Genomic DNA, 20,226 nt, shown 5'->3' on the forward strand with positions numbered 1-20,226 from the left:
TTATATTTTTTTTTAAAAGTAAGGTTTTTTTTTAAAAAAAAAAACAACCACTTTCTGATTAATTAGGGCATTCTTAAATGATTCAAAAGGCTTCTATCAATAAGTTAGGTGAGGGTTTTGGTTTTTTAAAGTACCACTCTATTTTTTGGGTACTGCACTCTACCAAAAAGGTGAGGATTTTGTTTTTTTTAAGTACCACTCTATTTTTTTGGTACTGCACTCTACCAAAGCAATTTGGTTCCCTTTTAAACCTAAGCCACTAGTTTGCATGCCCTATATTCTTTTCTCATCTCATTTGTTTTACTAAAGATTGATTTGATAGCCATTTAAACAACCTGATGTTGATGTCATAGGATGTGGAGTGCTTTGGTAAAGAGATTTTGTGTATCCTATAGGACAATCTGCTTCCCCTTGTCATGAAGGTGACAATTATCAGGGCACATTTGGTAATATCAAAATTAAAGCTACCACTCAAAGAAAACATTTCTAGCACCATCATGTGTAGTTAACACTATAAGCATGAAATGTTAGCACCAAAAATTGTTGTTTGGTGAGGAAATCAGTCAAAATACTCAAGTAATTATTAAAACATGTGAAAGCTGTGTTAGACTGCTAACAACATTTTGGACAAGCTAGCCACTTCCTATTCCTGGGACCCCACTGATTCACCATGCATCTGGAAGTCCAATTCAGTTTACTCTGTTCTAGTCCTCTCCCCCCCCCATCCCCATTTTTTGGTAAATATTTGTTTCATATTTGAAGGAGAAAAAGATTGCAATGTTCCAAAAATGTATTTTTACAATGGCATGCCTATACCAGTCAGGAAGCCACTGATCAGTTTTCACCCTAAACTTAATCAACATGCAGCCCTGTAATAATGAAGGCATTGAGAGAAATAGCAATTCCAGTGAATGACCGCAGGGACTAGTCACCAGAATTTCTCCTCTGTTAAAAAAGAAACTGCAGCACATTCATACTGCAACATTTGTGCTGCTCCAATTTTGTACACTGTGTATTTGCCAGCAATAAAGCAAGACAGCAGTTGAGTAGCTGTTGCTCCAGATATTTGATGGATTGTTGTCTAAGCTCTCTCTAGAATTGTCCCATTGTTGTTAGCAAAAAAGACATAGCCTCACACGGAGCTGTTCTCTCAAGCACCATTTGATACTGGCCATGGAGGTAAATGTATATTTCTCAACTTTGCTATTATATAACCATTACTTTCAAACCTCATATAGTCAAGGAATGTTTTCTACATAAGTTTGTTTGCCAAGGGACCCATATTGTTCTGCTAAGGAACCTATGCATCTGCCAATCAGTCATTGACCTGGCCTGCTAGGCTCTTCCCGAAATATAACCGCCTTTCCTTTATATCACAGAAGATCAATAATAATAGAGGTGACCCAAGTTGTCTTTCAGGAAAGTTTGACTGCCACTGCTGAACGTCTTATTGATAAACCCTGTGTTTCTGAGGAACCTAATTTAAAACCCACTGGCATCAATCAATCGAAAGCTGATAGTAAGTAACACAAGATTACAGGTAAACACAGTATTTTAAAACATCCTACTATTCTTCAGTCATATAAGTCAAATATGTGATGCATTGAAATGTCTCCTAGCTGTGTGGAGGGGAAACTTTTTGAACCCTCCAAAACTTGCTGCCTTTTTAAAACGAAGCTGCTCTTATGAAATAGCTTATCTCATTTTTGTTTCCTGTTGCACTTAACAGTGTGTTTATAATGGGTTAATCCTGGCTTCACTGAAAGGAATGTTGTTGTTTTTTTTAAAAAAAAGTCATTGCTTTCAATGCAGCCAGACCTTCGCCCATTCTTAGCACCATTGTTGTAGACTGTGAAAAAGCTTATGCACCTCTTTGAAAATAGAAAACTTTTGTTACTTGAACTGTTGAAAGACAGCTATTCCACAGAACCAGCTTATTCATACAATGTAGAAGAATAACAGTTAATAGTACCATATGTATGTAATAGTTTCTGCTACATTACAGAATCATATATTTACAGTTACTAGCTCTGTTTAGAAAGCATAAACACTGTTTTTTAAAAAAGTATTGCGTTTTTAATGTCATACTTATCCCCCCCCCAAAAAAATATTAAAAATATATAGGATTTGCATTTTTCTCAACACTCATCTTCTCCCTAGACGAGATCATTCATACAAAAAGAACAACAGCTTATTTCACAAGAGTAAAATCAGTTTGATGTTGCACCCATGAATATCAGTTACGCTTTAGCTCTTTAGTAACATGTGAAAGGGATATTACGTAATTATGGGGGGCAGTATTGTGTTCCTGCCCCTACCTCTAGCATCTGCATGCTGCTAGCCCCAGCTCCAGACATCCACATGTTACCGTGGTCATCTGCAGCAAATTCATCTATGCTTCCTCTGCCTGGCATTTCATTCAGATATATGATTGCAAAGGTTCAACCACAACTATCACTCACAACTCTGTTACCTAGTTTAACAGAACAGAGCCAGTTAAAGATAAAGGTACTGAACTGAGTCTGACTTGGTCATAGGGAACAGCAAATCTGAACAAGGCAAATGCAGCAAATTTTCTACCACGAATGAAGGAGCCTAACAGCTCCATCTAATGTTACTGAACATCTTGATGTGGTCCTGGGACCTGCATCAGCACGACAGCAGCTATCAGGTCTGCTCTCTCAACAGGGAGTACCAATCCAAGGGGGAAGGGGACCACCCTGCAGTGCCCAAAGAAACTTTTATGGCTTCAGGTATGAGCATCTGGTCAGAAAAGGTACGTCAGGAAGGGCATAGCCAGAAAGTTCTGCCTCTTTTGACATGGCTAGGATGTTACTTGCTGCAGCAACGTTTTCCATTATTTGTGCTCTCACAGATAAAATCAGTCCATAGCACCAGGCCACAATTGCAGTAACACACATGCTTTGAAGAAAAGAAATAAACTAGAACATTTGCTCAATACTGCTTAGATTCTGGAACAAGAACCCTTTACAAAACATACACTGCTAAGGTTTAAGTAAATTTTCCCTCACAAAATCATCTGAAGGCCTCCCCCCTTTTTTTTACAAACATTATGATTATTATTTTACCAAAATGCACTTGCTTTTCTCATTCTAAAGAATAACAGACACACAAAAGAATAATTCATAGGTGATTTTGTTCTATTACAGAGTTAATTTGCGTTCCTTAAATTGTTTGATTTGTACATATCTTCTATTTTGCCAGTTTGGCTAGAAGACATTTGTAAAACTCAGAACATTGCATATCACTACAACCCTGTAATGGTGGAGTTTTTGAAGATAAGAAAATATATTCCCAATGACTTTTAAGGAAGCAGAATTTCATTACCTTAAATCCAAGTACCCCAGTTGAGATTGTGGATCACTCCATTACTTGCCATTTCTATAGCTTCCTTTTCTTTCTCTTTGTAAATATATGATATCCCTCTCTGCCTATCAGTGATCTGGAAGGGTGACTCTGTCAATTAAGCAGGGCTGAAGAGGATTTTTGCCACATCCAGAAATCTAATTATTCAAACTACTTCACAAAGTACATTTATTATTAATATTATTAAAATTATTTACATACAATATGTGCAAAGTTCAATATACAATATTTTGTTACAGTCTCATTTGACCAGAATAGTTATTGGGATGCTGCACTATTTTACTTAAACCAATATAAGTAGTTTGATGTTACTCCTGGAAAGCAAAGATTGTCAGTGCAGGATCCTCCATAACTGGGAGGGCAAGCAGAACACGGCACCCCTACTTTATATGGCGCTTCTCCAATCCAGTTCCCCCTGAGGAATAAAAGTAATAATGTGATTAGCACATAGAATCACTGTTTGAAGTATCTCTCCAACAGATCAATTAGGTTTAGTTTTCTATCTGTTATGCAGGGCTAAAGATTCTGCACAGCAGTGCTCAGATGATCTGTGCCACAAACTAGATATAATGAGTACTAATATTGGAGTACTCTGTAGACTGTTAGCTGTGGTCTTATATATACTAGCCTTTTGCGCTCTTCCACTTTTGTCTGATGTTCCTAACCCTTGTTTTAGACCTTCTTCGTCTCTTTTGGATTCTTATGGACTTTTTTATATATATTCTGTTTTACCTCCTTTTAGTTTTTTTTAATAAAATAAATGTGTTGTTGTTTTTTAAATGATTTTACCCCTCCCTCCTTATGCTAATTACGACCGTAATAACATGTTGTTGTTGTTGTATGTAGGGCTAAGTCTATTGTGTGATTCGGTGAAGAAGAAGAAGAAATCACAGAGTTGGTACTTGATACGGAATAGTATCATAACCATATGTGATATTCATGTTATTTAAGTTTCTAGGCCCCATGGCTACGAATGTAGGGTTGGAAGCATATGGACAAAGCCTGGCCACCTAACCAAGAATGCCAAGCTTTGAAGAAGAACCCCTGCCTGGCCCTGCCACCCAGAAGGGGCAGAGAAGCTGTCAAAGCTGGAAAACCCATGTCCTTCCAGATGTTGCTGTATTACAGTTCCCATCATCCCTGCCCATTGACTGTGCCCTCAGGGGTCAATGGTATTCAGAGTCTGATTACCCACCCTTGCTCTACTCTCATCTGTCACAAATGATAGAAGAGAGTAGACAGAAAAAATGTGAAAGTGCCATTATCTCCTCATTTGCTGTCCAGAGCAAAGAGGATCCGCCCTGGCCCTCTGGCAGATGACACCATCACTCATACTGTGAAAAAAAGCCCCAGATCTGCGCTTCCAGCCTCTTCTTGCTCTGTTGCACTACTAAAAAGATGATGAGTCAGCTCAGTCAGATAGCCTGCATGCTAATATGAAAGCTGGTGAAAAGAAAAGAGAGCTACTTACTTTGGGGCATAGTTGCATACCAAATAAACAGCTCGTCGCCAGACTGACCCCCAGACATTCATGTTGTGGCATGTGTGGATTGCACAGCCTATTCGATTGGAAGTGGCCCAAACCATCTGAAGAAAGATTAATATCCATTTGTTAGAGTCAAATGTGGAGAGAACCACAGATAGCGTAGGGAGCCGAGCACTGAACTGAAGCATGATATTGATGTATGAAAAGCTGAACTCAAATCACCTGGGTGTAATGTGTGCACACGGGCCCATAGCATCTCAGGGGACACCTTGGATTACAGTCCTGAGGATACGGAAATGCATAGTCTTTCACTTCATCGTACCATGGCTTCACCAGCTGGAGAATAGATCGATACCTAGGTGTGATTGAAGTCACAGAGAGATAGGGACATTTCTGAATGTTCAGCATTATTGATGTGCATAAGACAGATATTAGGCTGTGGTTATTTCCTCCACGTGATCAAGTTCTCAGGTATGCTCTGGCCTCTTACAGAGTGACTACGATTTCCATGATCATGGTGTCTTGAAAAACTGACCTATATTTTTGTGAATAAGCCCTGGGACATGCTGAAGAAAATGCATGCTCTGTTTGATGCTAGAGTGTTGCTGATACTTATACATAATCTGTTATTTATATAGCTTCTGATTTTGCTGGATGGACAGAGCTGTGAAGGTGATTATTTTATTTTTTTGTGTATATGTCCTTTTAAAATTTTAGAAGTTTCCAAATGGTGAACAATAAAACAGTATTTTAAAAAATGAAATGTGAACATTTGCATACATTTACAACAACTAAAGAGTGATCTCTTTGCCTAATTTGTATATCATGTATTCATGGACCCACGTTGCAATAATTTTCTTTATCAAAATAGCAACAGTCACTGCGTTGTGTCAGACCCCATTGCTGATCCATGTGCTCCAGTGTACACAGAGTACTCCTGCACAGATAGGCTTCTCTGTTTACTTCACTGGAAAGGAATGCTCTGTGCCTGGATCCTATTGCATGTGTGAAGCTGGCTCATTAACTAATGAAAGGGGCTGCTTTTGTGCCAATGTTCTCAGGAATCTTCTGCATCAGGGTAACTGTTGCCAAAATACATTGAATGAAGATATGCTACAAGTCATCTGCCCACCTTCCAGTCCGTACCGACAGATTTTGTCCCAAGAATCTCATTAAGTATGAAGGGCCATGGTCCCAAATGCAGATGGCAGCCCATGCTTCAGCAGACTTGGCTAGATTTTCATCCCACACCTGGAAAAATACATATTCTTTAGTAATACTGAACACAGAAACAGGGTGGGGAGTTCTAAAATATTAACTGCATTGCGTTAAGTGGGAGCAGGGCTTTTTTCAGCCAGAGTTCAATGGAATTCCGCACCTCTCAAGTGGGCTCCATTGCCATTACAGTGGTACCTCGGGTTTGGGTTACAGACTCTGCTAACCCAGAAGTAGTACCTCAGGTTAAGAACTTTACCTCAGGATGAGAACAGAAATCATGTGCCAGTGGCACGGCCACAGCAGGAGGCCCCATTAGCTAAAGTTGTACCTCAGGTTAAGAACGGTTTCAGGTTAAGAACGGACCTCCGGAATGAATTAAGTTCTTAACCAGAGGTACCACTGTAGAAGAGAACAAGGAAGGCATTCATGGGGAGTTCCAGCACCTCTTTTTCTATAAAAACAGCACTGGAAATGAAACAGAGAGAGTTGAAGGTAACTGCATGGGGTGTGGCAGAACTTTCCCTCTTCCCTAAATCAGATTGGTCACTTCTGCCATGTTTCTTACACAAGCCTGATGGATCGACCAAACATGATGGTGGTGACTCAGCTAACTCAGGACCCCCTTTATTGTGGGTGTATTCTGCAAGATGTTATTGATACAACATTAGTGCATTGGTGATGGAATTATTCTGCTTTAGTTCCGCTGTGCTGCACCCAGGTAATTGCTACCTGGAGGTGCTCTGGCACAACAAAAGTGTGACAAAAACTCCAAGCCTGAACATTTGTGATAAAAAAAGTTACAGGAATTCAGCAGAAAGTTACAGGGTGTACATTGCTTGGAAGCAGTATGACCACCCAAGTGCAAATAGTCTTGGACATGGGATCACAAGAGACTGCCTCGATAGCATCATGAGCACCAATCATCATGAATGCACAATAAAAATGATGTCTGGCAGGCCCCTGAGGCTTAATTCTATGCATGTATAAGCTTTTTCAGGCATTTGCCTAATAATAATTATTATTATTATTATTATTATTATTATTATTATTATTATTATTTATTATTTATACCCCACCCGTCTGACTGGGTTTCCCCAGGCACTCTGGCTGGCTTCCAACAAAATATTAAAATACAATGGTCTGTTAAACATTAAAAGCTTCCCTAAACAGGGCTGCCTTCAGATGACCTTTAAAAAGAGGATAGCTGCTTATTTCCTTGACATCTGATGGGAGGGCATTCCACAGGGCGGGCACCACTACCGAGAAGGCCCTCTGCCTGGTTCCCTGTAACTTGGCTTCTCGCAGCAAGGGAATCACCAGAAGACCCTCAGCGCTGGACCTCAGTGTCCGGGCAGAACGATGGGAGTGGAGACTCTCCTTGAGGTATACTGGACCAAGGCCGTTTAGGGCTTTAAAGGTCAGCACCAGCACTTTGAATTGTGCTCAGAAACGTACTGGAAACTCAATATATGAAGGGAGCACACAGTACACCTGCTCCCAGCATCTCTGCCCCCTGCCAGCTTTATCCATGACATTGGTGCATTGAGGGGGGGGGGGAGATCTGATCTGAAGGGGAATCATCACGTTTATTTGCTGGGCAAGCTTACAATCCTATGTGTTGTTGTTTGCCCCTGGTGGTGCGGAGGATTCTGAGCACATCCCGTCACACACACACACACACACACACACACACACACACACAGGTTTTTCATTTCAGTCAAGGAAACCAATTCCAAGGCACTTGAGTCCATATGCATAAATCATGTCCCTCTGTTTAAAAAAAGTATATGGACGATATTGGGTGTGAATAAACCTGATGTAATCTCTGGAATGCCCTTCCCACTTGACATAACATGAATAATCAGATCCAAATATGCAGTCATTTCTAGGGTGCTTGGGAAATGTTTTCACCGCACAGTGATCCATTTGGCAGAGCTATTCTGAGACTTGTAGCTTTGTGAGGGGGGTAGGGGTCTCCTCACAACTATCAGTACCTTTAACAAAATACAGCTCCCAGAATTCTTGGGGGGAAGCCATGACTGTTTAAAGTAGTATCAAAGTGCTTTAAATTAATAGTGCTTGAATAGTGTTAGGGTCAAACTACACATGTTGCAAGGGTTCTGTGATTAGATCTCCCACATGCCATATATCATGGCAGGAAGATTTGGACTGGCCTCTGTGGCAAGGCAGAAGGGATTTTTTAAAACTCTTTCTCCAGCATGGATTCCATGATGCAAAACAACCCTCTGAAATTGCTGTTGGCTCCAGAAGGGGTGGGTGGGAATAGAGCACAATACAGACACCTTTCTTGCTTAAGCAGCTCAGAGAGGAAGGATTTTGCATCAATTAGCACAAGGGAAAGGGTTAACCACACCCCATTTACATTATGACCTGATCTAAAACCCCTCCCCTACAGCTGCTTTTAGGAAGAGAAGAACACACTGGGAGATCCAGGCAGCGACAACTTTAAAGGAGAGTATTTTGCGACACTAAAGAGAGATTGTTGTATCAGCCTTTGTAGGCAGATCCAAAGATTCTTGACATGAACAGTGGACAAGCATTTGTGCCACAGCTTTGGGAAAACAAATAGGGTACAAGATGTTTTGCAGCTGAAGTTGGCTCTAACACCACCATCCAACCACAGTCTGCTATGTGATGCAGGTAGAAAGAGATGTTTTCTTGGCCATTTGTATTATGGACCTTTGTTTCTTTAAGCAGTTCAATGGACACATGCAACCTATGTAGCAATCACCATATATGGCCAAGTATTTAATATAGAGGAAACCACTTCTCTATCTGCCTGCTTTTTACCCATGGCTGGAAAATGCCTCTCCTCTCCTTTTCAGTGCATACTAAGTGATGAAAACACATGAGCTCATTGGAATTTATACAGACAGATTTGGCTGGCATTATGTATTTATTTCAGCTATGAGATCACCTGGATTCTGAGCTGTCCTTTTGCAAAGAAATCATTCTTGCATTTGTAATCTATTGGAAAGTCCATATACTAATAGAAATGAATTAATACTGCGATCAGCTAGCAATTGGCACTTTTCTATGAGCAATTGCATGTGTGTGTTTTAGATTAGTAACTATGTAATCTATTAAAGAACTATAAACAAAGGTTTGGTTCAATATTTCAAGCCAATGGTATCCATCCACTGAGGTTGCCATGCATAAATTGTCTTGATGTGCAGCAGGAATAAAATCCCATACACCACCTCACTTCTGGACTTATAAAAATGTATGTATGTATACAAACAAGAGGTTGCTACACTTGTAAGAAATCCCCTCCCCTTAATAAACTATTCTCAGACATCTAATTCTAGTCCTATTTCACACTCCATCCAATTATTGGTAGGAAGTGTGGGTCAACAGATCTGGCTGAAAATAAATAATGAGTTGTATCTAGAGCAGACCTCCTGAAATCAATAGACAGGACTAACACAGGTCCATTAATTTCAATGCATCTACTCCAAGTAAAACTTAGTTGGATGCAGCCTATAGTTTCCCAATCCCAAAATAATATTTAATAGACCTTGAAATGTTTGCCAACCTTCCAAAATGGAGTCATTCCTTTCAACATATAGAATGTTAGTTTCTTACCAATCTAGGACATCACAACACTTCAGCCAATAGCTATAAGGGCTCACAGGTAAGCACAGGGGGGAAACAATGTCATATATTGTGTATTTTCAAGACCATTTGCGGACTGCTGTTAAACACTGGTCAGTGTGTGTGTGTATGTGTGTGTGGGTGGGTGGGTGTGTGTGAACACATAGATGGAAACAGTGAAAGGCTGCTTCTTTAAAAATATTTTCCATTATGCATACAAAATAATGGAATTATTGGAAGTCAAATATGAACATTTCACTATCCCAAACTGGTAGCATTAGGCTTCTTTTTCAAACTAAATTCAGTGGCATTTGTACAGTACCAAGTTAGGGATGAAGCTGATCTGGAAGCCCTGTCCCCTACTTTAAAATACTTAACTTTTATTATCAAAACATGCACAGTGCTTACTTCTAATCCTGTGTGGTTGAGTACTGCTGTTTCCATTTCACAAAGTGAGAACTAAGACCAAGAGGCAGTGGTCTGTGCATGATGGCACATAGGCCTGGGTGGAAACCTCTCATGTTCTACCTGTCAAAATTCAAGGCACTGTATTTGCCATGCTCTATGGAGTTCTTCTGAAAATTTCCCTTGCTTGTGTTGAATTAAACAAAACCTCTGTTATTTCATCAGCAGAATGAACCTCTTGCAAAGTCTTACAGATTGATTTTAGCGCTTGCCAAACTCATCATGCAAATCCTAATTCTGTATTCCACTATTAGTCTCCCAGCATTTCTAGGAATTATATTCTTTGGATGCAATTTTTATCCTGTGGCATCACTGAATATTCTGTTGTTAACTTAAATAGCTCAAAACCCGCAATATTCCTTTGTTTTGTTTCAGATATGGAAGTGAATTAATGATGTCAAGGGGAATAGTTTCCATATGTTTCGGTGCACAGTCCTGAAGTCCTTGATATGTCAAATATAGAATCTCATTTGATAGGATCTTTCTACATTCAGAGCTGAGGGAATAGTCAGACAGTAATTGTACTAAATCATTAATATACACCTAATTCTGATGCCTGCCTTTCACAAGGGATCTGGCTGCATTTATTTTGGGATGACTGATCTTTTAAAAGACTTTCCACAAATATTAAATTTGCATATGGTACCTATTCCTCCAATCAGACCACTTTCAGGAGAACTGGAGGGAAGCACTCATGCCATAGCTATTCAAACTAGGCCATTCCTTGCTTCCTTCCTTTTTTCTTTCTTTCTTTTTTAATAGTTCAGGAAGCGCTTTGTACTAAAAGGAGATCCTTTCCAATGTCTATTTGTTAAAACTGCTCTGTGATCTTTCATTGTTAACACATTTCCTGGCTTGATTTTTAAAAAACATTTCCAGTAAGAATTTTAGTTCAGCCTGTAGCCGGTTGCTGCAAAAAAGCCACCATGTGGATTATATCATTTGGGGGGACTGGGAAGGGAAGTCAGTTGAAAAATCTACAGCTTTTTACACGTTCTCAGATTTTAATACGCCATTAAAAGCTTCATAGGGACCTGGCCAATTTTCAAAAACATAGCTATGCATTTAAACAGATGCATATCTTGTGATGTTAAAGACATTATGTGCTCTTAATGTATCCATGTATATCCCAGTCAAGGTTCAGTTTTGGAAACATTCACTTTGACAGTCTGGCCAAAATCAAGGCAAAGCAATGATAAGAACATGACTATGACCTTGTTAATGTTTCTTGGCTGACATTGCACACCGACGGCTGCTTCTGATGTTGCATTTCCTTTCTCGCATGTTGGAAATGTAAGCAAAGATTTATCCCACAAAAAGCCATAGGCAGGAGCTGTGACTTTATAATGTCAGAATGGTCACATGTCAGTAAAAAGCAGTGGCCTGCAGAGAAAGTCCCAGGATCTTTATTAGACACGTTTATAATATTTGCCTCTGGTATTCTAAAGCTTTGAAGACGTATGCTTTCAATTACTTCCTGGCTACTGCCCTGCATGTGTTTTCAAATCTCAAATATAGAAATGAGCTACTGAAAGCAGCGCTGAGACAAGGATTTTACCCAGTTGGTTCCTGGGTTGGGATCTAAAGAAGAGGCATGAATGCACAAGAGATTTCCCTTCAAGAAATCCACTTCCTCTGCCAGACACAGCAGTTTCCCTCTGCTGAAGAGATAAGCCTCTTTTTAAGTTGAACAGTAACTTTTAACTTTGGCAGTGGACATCACTGCAGTGAAAATATTTGAAATCTTTGGCTGAGCAATGTATTTCTCTTCTTCACTCACACGTCTCTTCTTTTCTTTTCCCCCTGTCCCATCATTTTGATTAGCACAATAATTAACTTACAAACTACCCGAAGTAACTGCAGGATGATTGACAGCAGGTTTGTTTATGTAAGAGCTTCCTCACTCATTAAGTACTTTTTGTTTATGGGGGGGGGGGGGAATGGGAAGGTCACCTTCTCTGTGGTTTGAAGGTTGAGTCAACATAGTATGGTGGTTACTGAGGTTAATCTTCAGTGGGATTAATTTTATTGCATGGTTGATATTATTAACTGTCTATTGTGTATCTGATTAGTTGGGCATAGTTCACAGTCCAAGACCATTCAATGTCAACACAGGCCAGCATGTTGTTCCTAGAACTGAGAAGAACAGTTTTCAGGCCTTGTTTGAATATAAAGGCTCAAAAGAGCATTGCACTCTAGCGGGTCAACAGCTGACTTCCTGAAAGTGCCATTTGGGAGCTCTCCTGGGTGCTGTAGAGCCCAAACCACCTGCTACTTGTGCTTTGCATATGCTACCTAGGTAGTAGTTGGCTCCTAGATGAATGCAAGCTCTTCAGACATTACTTAAGCAATGTCTTTGGACCTAACATTTCCATACATTATTAAAAATTGCAGTCTCTTTCATATTTGGCTGGCAGTGCAAGTCCACAGAGCCATTGTCTAAGCTATATAAATTGTAGCTCCATTTCCCCATCTCTCTCTGACCTTGCTCTTGAACAACTCTGAGTGCTGGTGCCACATCACATCTTGTCCTCTATATACTACAGTACACATTATTGAAAGTTAGATGAGGCAGTTGAACCACCAGGTTCTGCATCAACACAACTTCTTAGAGTAGCTTTGAGTGACTAACAGTAAATTGGTACAGAATTCAAACATGTTACAAGACCCCTTGTGCCCAAGTCTACTTATCTGCTAACAAAGGAACTTGGAGGTAGGGCAAGATTCAGTTCCCAGCCCTTTGCCACCTACTGTTGTGTACAAAACAATATTGCAAGGTTCTAAGGCTATTCAGTGGAGTGAACCTATGCCTGTGATTTAGTGTGCATTTTTAGTTCGTAACAATTTAGAGGGTCTTTTATGCAACCATAACTGAATGCAAGATCATAACTTGAGCTGGGAAGGTTTTTTATCTAAGGACTTGTCCACACTTCCATTTGCCCCGCCACCCTCCCCTAACCTTGGGAAAACCCACAATTTAGCACGCAATTGGAACAAATGCCAATTGGGTTTTTAATGGATTCAGCACTAAAGAGTGGGTCTTCCAGGGGAAAGCAGTGGGGCAAAGGCAAAACCACTTGGACTCATGGCTAGAAAGCATGAGACAAGCAGAGAACTGCTCAGACCCAAGTGGAAGTGTGAGTGAACCCCAAGCAGTAAAGCACATAATCTGTATGCAGCAGGGCCCTGTTCTCAGGTTCTCCTGTGAAAAGAATCAGATACTAGATACCTCTGCCTGAGATCTAGAGACCAGCTGCCATCACTGTGGACAATATTGGGCTACATGAGCATCCAGTCTGATCTAATGCAAGGCAGTTTCCTGTGTCCCTAAGACTGAACTGACACAAACATGCAATTGTGGTTTTCTGAAGGCTTGTCCTTTTCCAGTGGCCTTGGAATACAAACCCATTTTGTGACCTTTCAGCGCAGCACATTTGTAGGCATGAACAATGTGTTCCTAACTACTGCATGTGACATTTGCTATTTGAGCTTCAAAATATGCTAGGGGATCCAGTGTCACTTGCAATGACTACCTTTCAGTGAAACATGGATAGTTTATAATCAAATTAAAGGCTCATTCAGGCTGCACTTTCTAGTCCCACTTACCTGGAAGTAAATCCCATTGCATACTTCTAGGCATAGGCAGGATTGTGCAGTAAGAATTTATGCCAAGAAGGATCGTGTGTGTGATTGGAGATACAAAATATATGCCATTTCAACTAAAGTGTTTGGGAGCTAGGTTAATAATTGCATGTGTTGGTGCCTTCTTTTTGGTGGTGCCAAGCTTATGGAACTCTTTCCCTAGGAGAAAGAGTTAGAGGATAGTATTGATATAGTGAGCAAAATGGAAACCTGGTGGTGTCGCTCTGTACATCAAAGAGGGCATTGAGTCCAGCAAGGTAGAAATCCCAAAGGGGACAGACTCCTCTGCAGAATTATTGTAGGTGATGGCACTGGACACCAATAATAATTGCATACTGGGGACATGCTGTTGTTCCCCTAATTGGTCTGCCATTTTTAGTGTCTTCTTAAGACCTCTGTGTACTTAAGTAGCTGGAAGCCACAGGAGAAATGAATGCTCTTGTGCTTGAGTCCTGTTTGCCAATTTGTTACAGGCATCTGCTTGGACACTGTGAGTACAGAATCTTGGACTAGATGGGCCATTGGCCTGATTCTGCAGGCTCTTCTTATATTTTTATGTGATGCATTTGCCACTCTCCTTCCCTTATTGTTTAGTAGAATTTTCACCAGATGAAAATTGACCATCACATAGTGAATTCCCCCTTCCCCACTATTGACCACCATGATGTGAAAGATAGAGAGTGAAGCTCTCTACAATAGTGGACAAGATTCAAATACAGTAATGAGTGTTGCAATGTAGTTAGGAAACTATAGTTTCCTATAGAGATGCTGAATCCTGTGGATCTTAAACTGGAGACTGAAAAGAAATTGTAGCACTAGAACAAGTAATTTAGATTTTCTCTCCAAAATTGATTAAATAAATATCCATTGTTATAGTTCTGGGTTCCCCCCTTTTCATTTCCAGTGTTTATCTTGATTAATTTCCTGAACTCTGCAGTGAAAAGTACTGTTGCTTTTGAAGTGATTTTCTTGGCACTGCACAGTTTCAGAACTCAGATGGGGAAGCATGAGTAAGACAACTTGACACTGGAGCACCACCTCCTAGTCCCGAAGGGAAGATTTGCTTGGTTGTTGTTGTTTTTTACTTATTTATTATATATAGTCAAAAACAACCTCCGTTGATATTATATATGTTAATTATTCCTAAAAAGGTTCACCTATTAAAATTAAGTTTGAATTATGCCCTTCCTTCCTTCCTCTGAATTTCCTACTCAAAATAAGTCAATATTGCTGATAAGTCGTTAGCAATACGTGGCCATCTAAGATGCTCCTGTGACTTTAAGATGAACATTATTCTTGTATAATAAAACAATAGCCCTTTCAGAACTATGTGAATTCTTTACTCAGTAGGTAACAGAATTTATGCTGAGCCAGCCTATTTGTTACATTAAAATGCATTCACCGAAAGCTGCAAAGAAATGAAATTTTATATGTAGAGCTACTGTAGTACATAGTAATTCATCTCCAGGGGGCTAGAATGGCAGGATCACATTACTGGCAGGTGCTCCAGAGTGTGCATTGACTTCCTGAAGCATTCCAGGGACAACTTAAGATGCTGGTCATAAACTATAAAATCCTAAATAACATGACTGCAACATATCTTGGAAGTTAACTCTTTCCCCATACCTCATAACCACCTGTAAGATCAAATAAAAATCTTGTCAGCTACAAGTTTTGTGCATCAAGTAGGAATAATGAGGACACACAAGGGAGTACCCTCAGAAGTGCTTCACTGAGCTGTAGCTCAGCAGCAGAACAGATGCATGAAGAAGGCCAAGCATCTCCAGGTGGACCTGGGAAAGACAGAAGTCTGAAATTTTGGAGAGCTAGATCATGATGGAGTGAGCCCCTGTTGCTCTGTCCCAGCTTCTGCTAACCTAGCAGTTTGAAAGCATACCAACTTGAATAGATAAATAGGTACTGCTGTGGCGGGAAGCTGAACAGAGTTTCCAAATGCTCTGGCTTCCATCACGGTGTCCCGTTGTGCCAGAAGCAGTTTAGTCATGCTGGCCACATGACCGAGAAAGCTGTCTGCAAACAAACGCTGGCTTCCTCAGCCTGAAAGCAGAGATGAGTGCCATAGCCCACAGTCGAATTGACTGGACTTAACCATCTAGGAGTCCTTTACCTTTACCTTTTACCATACAACCTCTCAACAAGTTCAAGGAATGCTATCCTTGAACATTGGATTGTTGTCTGACATCCCCCCCCCCAATCCCAACATTATAACTTAATGAGGCAGGAAGAGCAAATCTTTAATGTGCAAACAGAGCTCTAAATCTGGTTGTGCAATTATATATTTGCAAGGGTTTCATGCATAGAGAGAACTATGGGAATTGCTAGATTTACAAGACTGATTCAACCAACCATTTCCTTGCATATCAACTGGTTCACCCCATGACTCTTGTTAAGCAAGATTTCTCTTCTAGTTTACATTGTGGGGAATACAGTTAAGGTTGGGTCCTTCTCACTCAGCTGATGATTCTGTTGGGTCCTGAAATTTTTTTGGTCAATACCACAAGGTATTCTGGTCCCTTAGAATCTACAAACTTAATGATTGGCTGCATTCCAAGAACATGGGCATTTCCTGGCTCTCAGCAAGCTTGGTTCCAGCATGCTGCACTTATTGCCAAATGTCTGGTATGAAAAGCTTCGACAGCAAAGGTAATCCAAACCTGAATGGCGGAAATGGTAAAATTGGCTTCCAAGACACAGACTGCTTATACAAGACAGCAAGCTTTGCAAACATTGGGGGAGGGGAGGGAATCAGGAATCCATCCTCAGAATGCATTGACTAAACACTTGGGCTACTGGCATGTTTGCTCAGTCACTGGGATTATCTCCTGCTCTTTCTGATCCCCGTTTTCATGTGTTTGTGTGTTTTACATATTTTTCCCTGATGTCTCTTGTGATGTTGTAGGAAGAAGATGAATGACCTGGATGTACAACACTGTATATGGAATTTATATTTTCTGGGAATGGGGTGGTTATTTTGGTGATAAGCCAGGAAGGAGGGATTTCAGCCAAAGAAAGTCATTCTATTCTTGTTTACTTTGTTGCATATTTGATGCTCTTCTAATATCAAAGCTAAAGAAAACAATCACATAAAAAAATATATCTGGTGAGCATGTGGGTTGGATGGGTCATGTGGGGCATCAGGGCAGCTTGAATGGGAGCGGTAAAGTACCAGGCAATCCCCTATAATTAATAGATGTTACTGCTGCAGTATGAGATTCAACCACAAGGAAACGGTGCCATGTGCTCCTCAAAATGACCATGCAACATTAGCTGCCTTTTGTGGGGGACAAGGAGGTAGGAGAAGCTGGCAGGAAATCTATGATCTATATCCCAACTCATAGATAAGCTGAGGATGGTCCGTTCTAGGCAGTTTTGTGCTGAATTCCAATTTAAAGTTGTTCTTCCCTGATCCCTTCTCTCCCTCTCTCTGTTTTCGTCCTGGGTCTTTTATATCTGTTTATATTATTAGTCCTTAAGTTCAGTGGCGGAAGAACCCTCTCTTGCACCTGGGGCGGCGCAGCACGTATGGACTGCGCATCTGCAGCATCCTGCATCCTGCGCATGCACACCCCGTAAGGAATGCTGCGCATGCACAGTCCATACGGGCTGCCACTTGCGCATGGCGGCCATACAGGCTGCCGCTTGAGTCGCCATGCGAGAGGCAGCCCATACGGAGAGCACATGTATGGACGGCCATCTTGTCACCCCTCCCAGAGTGGTACCCAGGGCGGACCGCCCCCGCCCCCTCTTCCTACACCACTGCTTAAGGTAGAGATGGGAAACTTGTGACCTTCCAGATGTTATTAGACTACAGCCTCTATAATCCCTGACCATTGGCCATCCTGGCTTGGGCTAATGGGGTTGTCGTCTTAAACATCTGGAGGGCTGTCCCTGTATCAGGAGATAACCAAGGTGAAGAAAATTCAAAAGTGCTGTGGCACAGTTGCACTTACTAAATGTACCATGAGCTTTCATGAACAATAGCCTACATTGTCAGGTACAGTGGAGGAGAATTTAACCTAAGCCAATCCACTACAAACTTTTATTGGCTTCACATTAGGTAACTGCCATGACTTTTCCCTCTCTCCCTTAAAAAAAAGAAAGAATGAATCTTGGAGACTGTAGCTTGCAGAACAGGATGAGAATTCTCTTTTACAGATCAGTAATATCCCTCACAGAACCACAAGCACCATGATTTCCTGGAAAGAGGGAATGGCAGTTCACATAGTTCAAGTCTGCAATGTTAATATGTCCCATAGCAATGTTAACATACTTCCTTTTATTCCTGGCTTTCTCTCTCTCAAAAGAGAGTATCACACAAGTATCACACAAACATACCATGATAACCGGAGTGTTAAAAAAAATCCATGCTTTAATATTGCCATGGTTTTTAGGGCTATGTTTAACCCTTAAAAACCATGGGAGCATTAAAGAATGGATACTAAACTATGGGTGAAGTGCTGATTCCCTCATTCCCTGACCATTTTGCCATGCTGGTTAGAGATGATGACTACTGGAATTCAACAACATCTGGAGGTCATTCTGTTATTTTAGGTATAGTAGGAACCCTACATTCAGATAAACCATTGCAAAGAAGATTGAAAAGCCCCTCCACCCCTGCTTCCGATTGTTTTTGTGTATTTCATAGAGAAAGCACCATCAGTGTATATTGCACCTTGCAGTGACACAAACAATGCAGCATTAATGCAAGAGGTTACTGACATTCAGAATATGCACAACTGAAGACAGACCTGTAATAGTGGCGTGGCAGCCACTATTATACCCTATCCCAAATTTCTGTGCCATAAGTGGCCTGGGTTATTCTGCTCATTCAAAGCTCTAGAGAGGTTTCAAAAGCTACTGGTCTAATTTAAAAGAGGGTGGGAAAGGAGAGGTGGAGAAATGACATAGTGTAATATTAAGAGTAGCCAATGTACTGCCTTCCAGTCATTGTTGGACTACCACTCCCTTCATTCCTGGACAGTGGCCATGCTGCCTGGGGCTGATGGGAGTTGTAGTCGAACAACATCCGGTTTGGCGCCACTTTGGTTTAGTAGCATGAAACACCAGCTTTATACTTTCTAAAGTTCAGGAGTGGGTAGGGAAGTAAATGAACATCTACTTACCATATATTCCATGTTAGATGCTGGTGGGAAGACTTTGCCTCTGACTTGGTTGTGATAATCCAGAATGGCAATCATGTCATTCTGTGAAATATATCGTTTCCTCCTGGTTTTGGGAGGGCTTGCAGAATCCGGAGGAATATTCAAGGCCACTCCAGCGTCTGTGTAATTATTGGCTGACAAGAACAGCTCAGTGGAGTTGTGTGACTCTATTGCACTTGTTTCACAGAGAATGGAAATCAAGAGGGTGCCACTGATGGCAGAAATTACTGTCATTTTGGGCCCTGGTGGTGGGATGGGGAGCAAAGATTTACTTCAACTCACTATGGTAAGCAGAAGATCTGTGAAGGGAAAATGGTTAAATAATGTGACTGGGGTGAATGTGAATATATTTCTCTTTCAGATGAGTTTCCCCCAACCTTGAGTTTGTTTATTTATGGTATTTTTACCTAGCTCTTCAGCTGTTTAGTCATCTACATAAGGTAACTCAAACTATAATGTTTCCAGAGAGTCAAATAATGCCTTGCTTTGTCTCAAGTTGCCTAGCAACCATATACACACATTGCCCTATAACATACAACAGGATTTATTACTGGCCATCTGACTACAGCATAGAGCACCTAATAGCCTGACAATGAAAGCTCCATCCATCCTGGTGATTAGGAATGTGCTTTTGCACTCATTCCCCCCACCCTACACCCACAATAAATATTCAGCTGCAAAGCGATAGGCAAGAAACCTGAGAAGACATGGAAACACAGTATCTCACTCGTACGGCTAATAACTGAGTCCAGCAAAATAGGATGTGCATTAATAAAAAAAGTGCATGCAAAGCAAACTGACAGAGCTCAATGGCTTACCTCTTTGCAGAACCAAAAAGCCTAGTGTATTGTCCTTCCAAGTTAAACAGCTCTTGTCTGTGCTCTAGTGTGAACCCTTGGAAAGAAGTGTGTGTCTTATTACAAACCCTCAAAGAGAAAGAGAGGGAGAGGGAGAGAGAAACTTTGCAAGCTTTCTAGCGGCTGGCTACAGGAGCTGCTAACAGCTTTTATATGTTAGTCTGTGCGAGCCACGAAGGGCAATTTTTTCCAAGAGTCTTTTGCACAGCCAAAAATGAAAGGGGAGGAGTTTTGCACAGGAAACACAGTGATTGGGTACCATCTGTTTGGGGGGTGTTGTTTTACTGTGGGATTTTAGGTTATTATTTCACTCACCCCTACCCCTGACTACAAAGAGGCAAAAGTCAACCCTTTTCCCTTTCAAAATGTTCAA

At 40.9% G+C, this 20,226-nt stretch overlaps 1 protein-coding gene across 1 annotated transcript; it reads right to left on the reverse strand.

Annotated features, from left to right (window-relative positions):
• Positions 1-1,352: 1,352 nt before the first annotated feature.
• On the reverse strand, positions 1,353-20,018 carry PI15 (peptidase inhibitor 15). The gene is made up of 6 exons (XM_081919933.1): positions 19,815-20,018; positions 18,958-19,295; positions 6,006-6,124; positions 5,096-5,228; positions 4,859-4,974; positions 1,353-3,802 (listed from the first exon to the last, which is right to left on the reverse strand). The coding sequence occupies exons 2-6, from the start codon at positions 19,228-19,230 to the stop codon at positions 3,667-3,669; spliced, it is 777 nt and encodes a 258-aa protein (XP_081776059.1). The 5' UTR covers positions 19,231-19,295; positions 19,815-20,018; the 3' UTR covers positions 1,353-3,666.
• Between the last annotated feature and the right edge of the window lie 208 nt (positions 20,019-20,226).

This window comes from Podarcis melisellensis (genome assembly GCF_964234715.1).
Source record: "Podarcis melisellensis genome assembly, chromosome: 7".
NCBI classification, from domain to species: Eukaryota; Metazoa; Chordata; class Lepidosauria; order Squamata; family Lacertidae; genus Podarcis; species Podarcis melisellensis.

Excerpts from the sequence above, each read along its gene's own strand:
- PI15 (XM_081919933.1), bottom strand. The coding sequence starts at position 19,230 with ATGACAGTAATTTCTGCCATCAGTGGCACCCTCTTGATTTCCATTCTC. Across the intron at positions 6,125-18,957 it reads CATCTAACATGGAATATATG|GTGTGGGATGAAAATCTAGC; the intron begins GTAAGTAGATGT and ends GTATTTTTCCAG. Across the intron at positions 3,803-4,858 it reads GTATGCAACTATGCCCCAAA|GGGGAACTGGATTGGAGAAG; the intron begins GTAAGTAGCTCT and ends TTTATTCCTCAG.